Genomic DNA, 9,828 nt, shown 5'->3' with positions numbered 1-9,828 from the left:
AAAGAGCTTATTTTCAAGAAACATTCAACCCATTTTCTTCCTCCATTAACACACACATTCATTTGAAGGCAAATCAAACACCAAAATATTTTTAACCATTTTCTTCAACCCATTTTTAATATTTTTTGTACCTCCTGTTGCTGCTGCGGAGGAGGTGACGATGTGGCGGCGGCGGTGGTTGAGGAGAAAGAAGAAGAAAGAGAAAAAGGAGAAAGAAGAAGAAAGAGAAAAATAAATTGCATTTAACAATTGAAATGTGGAAGAGAGGGAGGGAAGGTGTCTTCAATGTCTTCTTTCTCAATTTTAAGCATCTGAGTTGCAACATTTCATTTTTTTTCAATTCACTCGCCATAATTTATTTTGCCACGTCAGTCGAAAATGGTACTAAAATACTGAAAAATTAAGACTGGGGGGGTGGGGGGTGGGGGTAATAGGTCGCCTGCAAAGGTTGGGTGCGTCATAATTAATCTGTACGTTGGGGGGGGGGGGGGGGTTATGTATTTTCCCTATTAGTTAGTTAATTGTAGTTAGTATAATAACTAATTAACAATTATTAATTCGCAAATTTAGATAGTTGATATAATTTCCTGTTAAAGTCTTAGTTAGTTAGTGTAATTGAGCATCCTTAGTTAAACCTTAATATCCTTAAGATAGTATTTTTTAGTTAAATGTATTTAATCCTTAGGTTAGGTTTGAACATCCTTAGTTTAAGATTTAAAATAACATTAATATAATATTAGTTAGTTAATTGTAGTTAGCATAATAATTAATTAACAATTATTAATTTGCTAATTTAGATAGTTAATATAATTTCCCGTTAATGTCTTCGTTAGTTAGTATAATTGAACATCCTTAGTTTAGGTCTGAACATTTTTAGTTTAGGATTGAACTTCCTTAGTATAATTTTTCGATAAAAGATTACATAATTAATATTACATGTTAATGATTAATTAAAAATGCGTAAAACAGATACGACACCTCCATGGATCCCGCCCCTCTTCATTCGGGGCTTTTTGAGCCAGATGTATTTTATCTACAGCAGCAGCATAGGTCCCAGCTTGTAGGGGATTCAGATGTAGATCCCACCTGCTTGGTCCGTCGTAGGTTTATGGAACAAGCATTGGATATTTTAGTAGCTCGGCCCCCACATCCTCGTGTCTTAGAGATACTATATCAGGGTGGTATCTACCGTTGCATCGCTGTTGGTCGCGTACAGCATGACAAGGCTCTTGTGATGGCCATGATTGAGCGATGGCGACTGGAGACCCATACATTTCATCTTCGCACTGATGAGGCCACCATCACCCTTCAGGACGTGGAGGTCCTTTACGGTCTCCAGGTCGATGGACGAGCTTTGTATATTGCGAAGCCTCAGCAGATGCCATCGTATCGTTAGGAGTTGACTAGGCTCACCGGTTTCGTGCTGGCGTCACATGATATATGGGGACAGAGTCGGCTATCGATGCATTCCCTCTTTGATCACTTGCGCCTCATAGACATGCAACATCCAATTACAGAGGACACACCTCATGTTGATGTTGATCGACGTGCTCGTCTGTACCTTCTCGTTGTATTCAGGGGCATCCTATTCCCGAACACATCGGGTTCCCATGTGAGCTTGAGGTATTTGTCCTTTCTGGAGCATCTGGGCGAGTTGGGATGTTACAGTTGGGGCGCTGCTGTTCTGACTTTCATGTATCGCGGATTCTGTCGAGCGTCTGTGGGCGCGAGGAGCCGAGGACCGATGTCGCTGTATTTTGCCCGCTCCTTCAGGTACTATTTTAAGTGTGTGTAATTTTATTCTAAATATAGCTTTTTGAAATGACGAGTAATAAAATATTTTTTTTAATGACCCTTTCAGATATGGGTATGGATTAGGATGAAACATTTTCAGCCCATAGCTGCTGACCCTTCGCTCAACTATATTGATGAGGCGATGCCATACGCGTAGAGATGGACGAGAGGAGGTGTTATCCGAGATGTGGATACGCACCACAGTATTTTCCCGTTCAGGGATCAGCTGGATCGTATGATGTCGGACACGGTATGCTTTTTTGATTTAACATTAGTATGTTATTTTTTAAAAAAATATTTTAGTCTTTTATTGTTAACTAATTCAATTATTTTTACAGGCTTTTATATGGACGCCGTAAGATTAGATTTTAGATCAACTGCCGGCGTTTTGTAGGGCTTGTGAGCCCTCGTGGAGGTCGCGGTGTCCGTTGATCCATATGGACATCGTTGAGGATCACGCGACCGGCAGCGTCTTACGACAATTCAACCATGTACATGATTTACCTGAGCAGGCTTCTTGGAAGCACAACCATTATACGCGAGACGAGCGTACTACCGACACTGATACATGGCGGGCCTTTATGTTGTTCCAGGTCCCCCATTGTGATCAGAAAGTGGGGACGCTAGCGGTGGTCGGACATGCGACTCCGGTCCAGACGTACATGCAGTGGTACACGCAGATCACTCGCAACTTGATTGGCAACCCCGCGAGGCCTCGTGCAGATGACTGAGGATATGCAGTTTTCGCAGGACAGTATGAGGCGTTGGTAAGTTTTATTAGTCTTAAACTTAATTAATCGTTTTATGTATTAAGTTACTAATTTATTCAATCATTAATATTTGCAAACAAATGCAGCTACGGACCGTACAGAGGATGCACTAGGATAGCTTGGACCATATGGATGCCCCCGAGACAGCGGGATATGCTGCGCGGATGGTTCAGCTAGCCGAGGGTGGTATGCAGCAGGCGTAGGAGCTCGGACGTGTCGATGAGCCTGTTCCAGAGGTCCCGCATCAGGAAACGGGTGGTCGTGGTCGTGCCACAGGGGCTGGTGGCCGACAGGGTAGGGGCAGAGGGGCTGGTGGCTAAAGTGGTAGGGTCAGAGAGGCTGGTCACAGAGGGGCTGGGGCCAGAGGGGGTCGTGGTCTAGTAGATGAGCCTGATAACCATATACCAGTTCTACCTCTAACCCAGCAGCCTTCGTCGACTTCAGAGATCCCGTCGACTTCTCGCCGGCCATCGACTTCAGAGATCCCGTCAACTTCGGAGCGTCCGTGGACACCTGTATATACGCTGGATTATTTTTAGATCACATGTTCTTGTCATCGCCTGCACAGCCGCCAGTTCGTCATCCACAGGGTGAGCGGCTAGCTCGTGATCTACAGCGTGGCACAGAGCTGGTCTTCGTGTACTTATTCGAGGACTTCGTCATGTCTCCAGCTCCGGCGCCCGCTTAGGAGGCTGCTGAGGAGCCATCTCAGGAGCCCTTTCACCAACCACCTCAGGAGCCCGTCGACACACATGTTTGATTTTTTACAATAAAATAATGTATTAAATTAATTGTTTATATGTTATTTTATGTTTAGTTTAGCATAAATCAAAACTAAATTGTTTATATATTATTTCAGGTTCATTCTTCTGCGCCTGTGGACCCGTCTCCTGCTCCGGTTCCATCTACATCTCTAGCCCCGGGGCCCACTCAGGAGACCGCTGAGGAGCCAGCTCATGATCCCTCTAAGGAGCCCTCTCACCAGCTATCTCAGGATCCCGTCGACACACAGGTTCAATTTTTTATAATAAAATAATGTATTAAATTAATTGTTTATATGTTATTTTATGTTTAGTTTAGCACAAAACTAAACTAAATTGATTATATGTTATTTCAGGTACATTCTTCTGCGCCTGTGGACCTATCTCTTGCTCCGATAGAATCATCTCCTGAAGATCACATTTCGTCCACCGTCGTATCCCATGGGAAGCATGTTTTGAACAAGCCCCTTAGGAAGGGAACACACGATGATCACGCCATACAACGTGTACAGATTAAGAGGAAGAGGGGGGGTTGGAGATGATGGTGAGAGTGGTGGGGTTCGCCTTAGGCCTAAGGTTATTCTAAAGCCTCCCACATGTGGGACCTAGGGGGATGGAGATTGTGTATTTGTAAATAAAATGTACATTTTATGTTAATATTATATTTTTTTGGTATTATTTTCTTAATGATAATTAGTTATCTTAGTTTTTATTGTCGTTATAATAACTCGTGCGACGTCCTAAATTAATTAAAATCCTATAAAATAAAACACTTAAATCTAAAGATAACAAGTTTCCAAACAAACAAAATTTACTTCGGGAATCTTTACAACCCTTAAAATGACTATCCAAACGTACATGTATACTTGATGCGTTGAGCCTACATTATTGTTTGCAGAAAAAGATAGCAGGTTCTATATATAATATTGATATTCTGGTCCTTTTAAACATGACTAATCTTTGGTTAACGTACGAAAAAAGCGTAAATTTCAAAACTATTTTTTTTAAATAAAGGGTGGCAGTTTTAGTAAATCCCTATTGCGCACTAAATTAGTGCGCAAAAGGCAGTTTGGTTACTTTTTTTTAATGGGGTAATTTGGTGCTTTTTGACAATTTTTGGGTTAAAAAAGTTGCGGACTCCAAGTTTGGGGGTAAGTTAAAAGGTCAAACCCGATACCCGTGATCGTCCGGTTCTTTCACTTGAACACCTCAACTAAATTTTGTTTCATATAGACACCTGAGGTAGGGTCCGACTGTTCCATTTAGATACTTTTAACTGATTTGGCAACTTGCATGATTTGCACACTAAACTGGTGCGTGAAGAGCCCAATAAACACATTTTTTATTTTTAATTCTTTTGATTTCCTCCTCCTCCTCCTCTTCTTCTTCTTCTTCTTCTTCTTCTTCTTCTTCTTCTTCTTCTTCTTCTTCTTCTCAATTTAACAAACCTTCCACCATCGCTATCTTATTTACCGGAAAAAAATCAAGATCGCCACCATCCTCTCTCTCCCTAAGCGTTTACAGGACAAGAAAGATGATTTTTCTTTGGATAAATCTATTTAATAAATAAAATACCCAAAAATAATTTAAAAAATTTGCTATTAATGGAGTCTTTAGAAAGCTTGAAGGTTTGATGGACTTTTAGAGCATTTTTATATTAAAAAAAATTGTATGAAAGTTCATTGATCAAATGCAACTTTCTACTGGTGCATTTCATTTTCCGTTGTGGCCATAAAGAGGCAGAAAAATGGTTTCATTTTCTCTCACGTTTTGGTGCCTTAATTGGCCATTACTTTTTATTCTTTCACTACCTCATTACTCACCATATTCATCCTCTTTAGTGTTGTAACTCATGTAACTTCTAACTAATAATTCTTCCATTATCTATCTACTTTACTATCCCATTCATTTCCTATTCAATTCAAGGATGATTTTTCGAGATGTAAATAGTTAGTCATCCTTACTTTGTGGTAGTAGAGATAAAAAATAATAATATGGAGTGCATGAAAAGTGAGTTAGTAAGAAAGAGAGTTTTATTTAGTTGAAGGAAGGTGTTCTTTTTGGTGGAGCTTTGGACTCAACATCTTGTCCAAAGTTTGTTGAGTTATACAACGTGGTCGGGCTATTGTATCTTGGAGGGGACAAGTTAGAAAGATTACTGCTGGAGCTGTAGATTTGCTGCAGTGGGCTTAAATCTCCTTAAAGAAAGCGAGATATCCGCGCCTCAGCCTGAAGATAGTTTATTTTTTTAATACTATTTTTCAATTGTAATTTTATTTTTATTGTATTATCACTAACAATTTTAAGGAGATTCAATGGCTACAATTGAAAAATCTGCGAATGTCAAAGTGGGAGATCTTAACAAGCCATTTCGGTTCAACGGTACTCATTTTAAGAGATGGAAGGGTAAAATACTTTTCTACTTAAGTCTTCTAAATGTTTCTTATGTGTTAACTGAGAAGAATCCAAACAAAGTAGATAACTCTTCCATGAATGATGAAGAATTTATTTCTCTTCAAGAAAAAGTTGAAAAGTACGATGAGGATTCTTATAAGTATCGGTATTATCTGCTTAATTGTCTATCGGAAATTTTTTATGATTATTATGATAGAACTTACTCTACTGCAAAGAAAATTTGGAAAGCATTGCAGAGTAAATATGATACTGAGGAGGCTGGAGCGAAAAAATATGATGCTAGTAGATTTTTCGTTTCCAAATGATGGACAACAAATCAGTGGTAGACTGAGCTCAAGACTTTATAATGATCGTTGGAGAGCTCAGGTCCGAGGAGATAAAAATTGGAGATAACTTTATTGTTTGTGGCATAATAGATAAACTTCCACCTTCATGGAAGGAATTTCAAAAAACTATGCGCCACACACAAAAGGAAACTTCACTTGAGACGTTGATTATGCGAATCCGCATGAAAGAAGAGGTAAGGGGCCAAGATGCGCTTTTGCAAACGAAAGAGAGTAACTTACAACCCGTCACAAATAATGTAAATTTAATTACTTCAAATAATGCTGCTCTTAATGCTAACCAAGCCTAAGAAGAAAATATTCAAGAAAAATAATGGTAGACCTCCCAAGAAAAATAATGGTGGTAATAACCAAGCACAAAATGGAGGACCATGCTTTGTGGCAAGAGTGGGCATATTGCTCGATTTTGCAAGTTTTGGAAGCGTGGTCCTACACCTCAGGCGAACGTTACCGAAGAGCCACTTGTGGCGGTGATAACGGACATAAATATGATTGAAAATGTTGATGGATGGTGGGCTGATTTGGTGCAAACCGTCATGTCTTCTATGACAAAGATTGGTTCAAAGTGTATACTCCTTTTGAGGAGCCCAAAACCATCATGCTTGGTGATTCTCACACTACTCAAGTGCTTGGAAAGGGAGACGTCGAGTTGAGCTTCACTTCTGGAAGGGTACTAACATTAGAAGATGTACCTTTTTACTCATTCCATGAGAAAAAATTTGATGTCTAGTTTTCTTCTTAATAAGGCGAGCTTCAAACAGATTATTGAGTCTAATCAATATGTAATAGTGAAGAAAGGTATTGTTGTGGGAAAGAGATATGCTTGTGATGGGATGTTCAAGTTGAATGTTGAGATGAATAAAGTTTCTAATTCATTTCACATGCTTTCTTCTACTAATTTTTGGCATGCTCGTTTGTGTCATATTAATAATCGTTATGTGGGAATCATGAGTAGTCTAGGATTAATCCCAATGATTAAAAAGGATTTTGAAAAATGTGAGGCTTGTAGTAAAGCCAAAATCACTAAAAGGCCTCTTTTTTAAGTTGAAAGAAAAACTGAGTTACTAGAGTTAATTCACACTGATATTTGTGAACTTGGAGGAATTTTAACTCGGGGAGGAAATAGATATTTTATCACTTTTATTGATGATTTTTCTAAGTATACATATATTTTCTTGATGAAAAATAAAAGTGATGCTTTCGAAAATTTTAAAATTTATCTCCATGAAGTTGAAAATCAGTTTGATAGAAAAATAAAAAGAATTAAAAGTGATAGAGGTCGTGAATATGAGTTTAATTCTTTTGTTAGATCATTGAGAATAATTCATGAAACTACTCCACCTTATTCTCCTGCATCTAATGGTGTACCAGAAAGAAAAACTAGATTTTTAGTTGAGTTGACAAATGTCATGCTTATTGAGTCAAGTGCACCTCTAAATTTTTGGGGTAACGCTATTTTTACTGCTTGTTATACGTTGAATCGTGTGCCTCATAAAAAGACAAAATTAACACCATTTGGGTTGTGGAAAGGTCACAAGCCAAATTTGGAATATCTAAGAGTTTGGGGTTGTCTAGCTTATGTGAGGTTAATGGATCCCAAAATTTCTAAGTTGGGTAAAAACGTTACTACTTGTGCTTTTCTTGGTTATGTTTCAAATAGTACAACCTATAGATTTTTTAGTCATGAAGATAATGTAATAATAGAATCGGGTGATGTTATATTTCATGAAAATAAATTTCCATTTGATTCTAAAAATAGCGGGGGTCATAGGACTGAAGAATATATTTCATCACTACCTGGTTCTTGTATTTCTGTTCTGAAAAATAAAGAATATGATGATTTTGAGTTAAGGAGAAGTAAAAGAGCTAGAGTAGAAAAAGATTTTGATCCTGATTTTTATGTTTTTAATGTTGGAGATGACCCTCTAACTTTACAAGAAGCTTTATATTCACATGATGCTATTTTTTGGAAAGAGGCTGTAAATGATGAAATGGAATCACTTATTTCCAATTAAACTTGGAAGTTAGTAGATTTACCACCGGGTTGTAAAACAATTGGGTGTAAATGGGTCCTCAGAAAAAAGTTAAAACGGGATGGCTCTGTTGATAAATATAAGGCTAGACTAGTTGCTAAGGGTTTTAAACAACTAGAAGGCCTAGAATTTTTTGATACTTTTTCTCCGGTAACTAGAATTACATACATAAGGCTTTTAATTGCTATTGCAACAATTTTTGATTTGCATATTCATCAAATGGATGTAAAAACTGTTTTTTTAAGTGGGGACCTAAATGAGGAAATATATATGGAACAACTCGAAGGTTTTGTTGAAGCAGGCCAAGAAAGCGAAGTGTGTAAACTTACTAAATCCCTACATGGCTTGAAACAGGTACCAAAGCAATGGCATGAGAAGTTTGATTCCTGCATGATTGAAAATGGTTTTAAAACAAATGAGTGTGATAAGTGCATTTATCATAAGTCTTGGAATAATTCACATGTTTTTGTTTGTCTCTACGTTGATGATTTATTGATCTTTGGCTCTAACATGAATGTTACTGGTGAAACTAAAATATCCTTAGAAGCCATTTTGATATGAAAGATCTTGGTGAGGCAAATTTTATTCTTGGAATAAAAATTACTAAAACATGTGATGGAATTCTCCTTGACCAGTCACATTATGTTGAGAAAATATTGAAAAAATATAAATTTCTTGATTGCAAGCATGTGGTAACTCCTTTTTATTCAACTGTTCACTTGTTTCCTGTTCAAAGTGAAAATGATGTGATAAATTAAAAGGAATATGTTAGCTTAATTGGAAGTTTGAGATATCTAACTGATTGCACTAGGACTGATATAGCGTATGCAGTTGGAGTACTTAGCAGGTTTACAAGCAAGCCAGGTAGTGAACATTGGCATGCCATAACGAGAGTTATGAAATATTTAGTGGGTACAAAAACTTATGGCTTGTTTTATAAAAAATATCATGCTGTACTTGAAGGCTTTTCTGATGCAGATTGGAACACTTTATCTGGTGATTCCTATTCGACCATTGGTTATATTTTTACGTTGGCAGGTGGTGCTATTTGTTGGAAATCAAAGAAGCTAAGTACTATAGCTAACTCTACCATGGAGGCTGAACTAATTGCTTTAGCTTCAGCTAGTGAAGAAGAGAATTGGTTAAGAGATTTATTATTTCAAATTCCTTATTTTGACAAACCAATTCCTCCTATTTTAATTCATTGTGATAGCACTGCTGCAATTGGTAGAGTTCAAAACCGTTATTATAACGGCAAAATCCAGACCTATAAGGAGAAAACACAGTATTGTGAGATCATATTTTACAAGTGGTACCATTAACGTTGATCATGTCAAATCTTGTGATAATCTTGCAGATCCACTAACCAATGCCTTGGGAAGGGGAAGGGTCTGGAGCACATCGAGGGGGATGAGATTGAAGCCCATAAATTAATGAGTTGTATATGTGGAAACCCAACCTGCGGACTAGAGATCCTATAACCATGTTCAATGGGAAAAACGGATCATATGATGACTTATTGAGAAAATGCACTATTTTATTTTTTCCTCCCTATGGTGTGAATGCATTATTCTGTAACGATTTGTGCAGGTTGAGTTTATAAACTCTTAATGAAATTCTGTAGCTCGTATGAGTGGGGTGTTAAGTTACATAAGCACCCTTGACATATTTCACCTATGTGAGTGTGGAAGTAGGCCGCTTCCTATGAGAA

General features: G+C 37.9%; 1 protein-coding gene across 1 annotated transcript; it reads left to right on the top strand.

The window, feature by feature from the left end:
• The first annotated feature begins 982 nt into the window (after positions 1–982).
• LOC132608067 (serine/threonine-protein phosphatase 7 long form homolog) lies at positions 983–1,396 on the top strand. Its single transcript, XM_060322139.1, has one exon. It carries the CDS (start codon positions 983–985, stop codon positions 1,394–1,396), a length of 414 nt encoding a protein of 137 aa, XP_060178122.1.
• Positions 1,397–9,828: the final 8,432 nt, after the last annotated feature.

Source organism: Lycium barbarum, chromosome 8 (genome assembly GCF_019175385.1).
Source record: "Lycium barbarum isolate Lr01 chromosome 8, ASM1917538v2, whole genome shotgun sequence".
Lineage (NCBI taxonomy): Eukaryota > Viridiplantae > Streptophyta > Magnoliopsida > Solanales > Solanaceae > Lycium > Lycium barbarum.
Note: the sequence above shows the minus strand (reverse complement) of the source record. Positions and strands in the feature narration are given on the sequence as shown.

Excerpts from the sequence above, each read along its gene's own strand:
- LOC132608067 (XM_060322139.1), top strand. The coding sequence starts at position 983 with ATGGATCCCGCCCCTCTTCATTCGGGGCTTTTTGAGCCAGATGTATTT.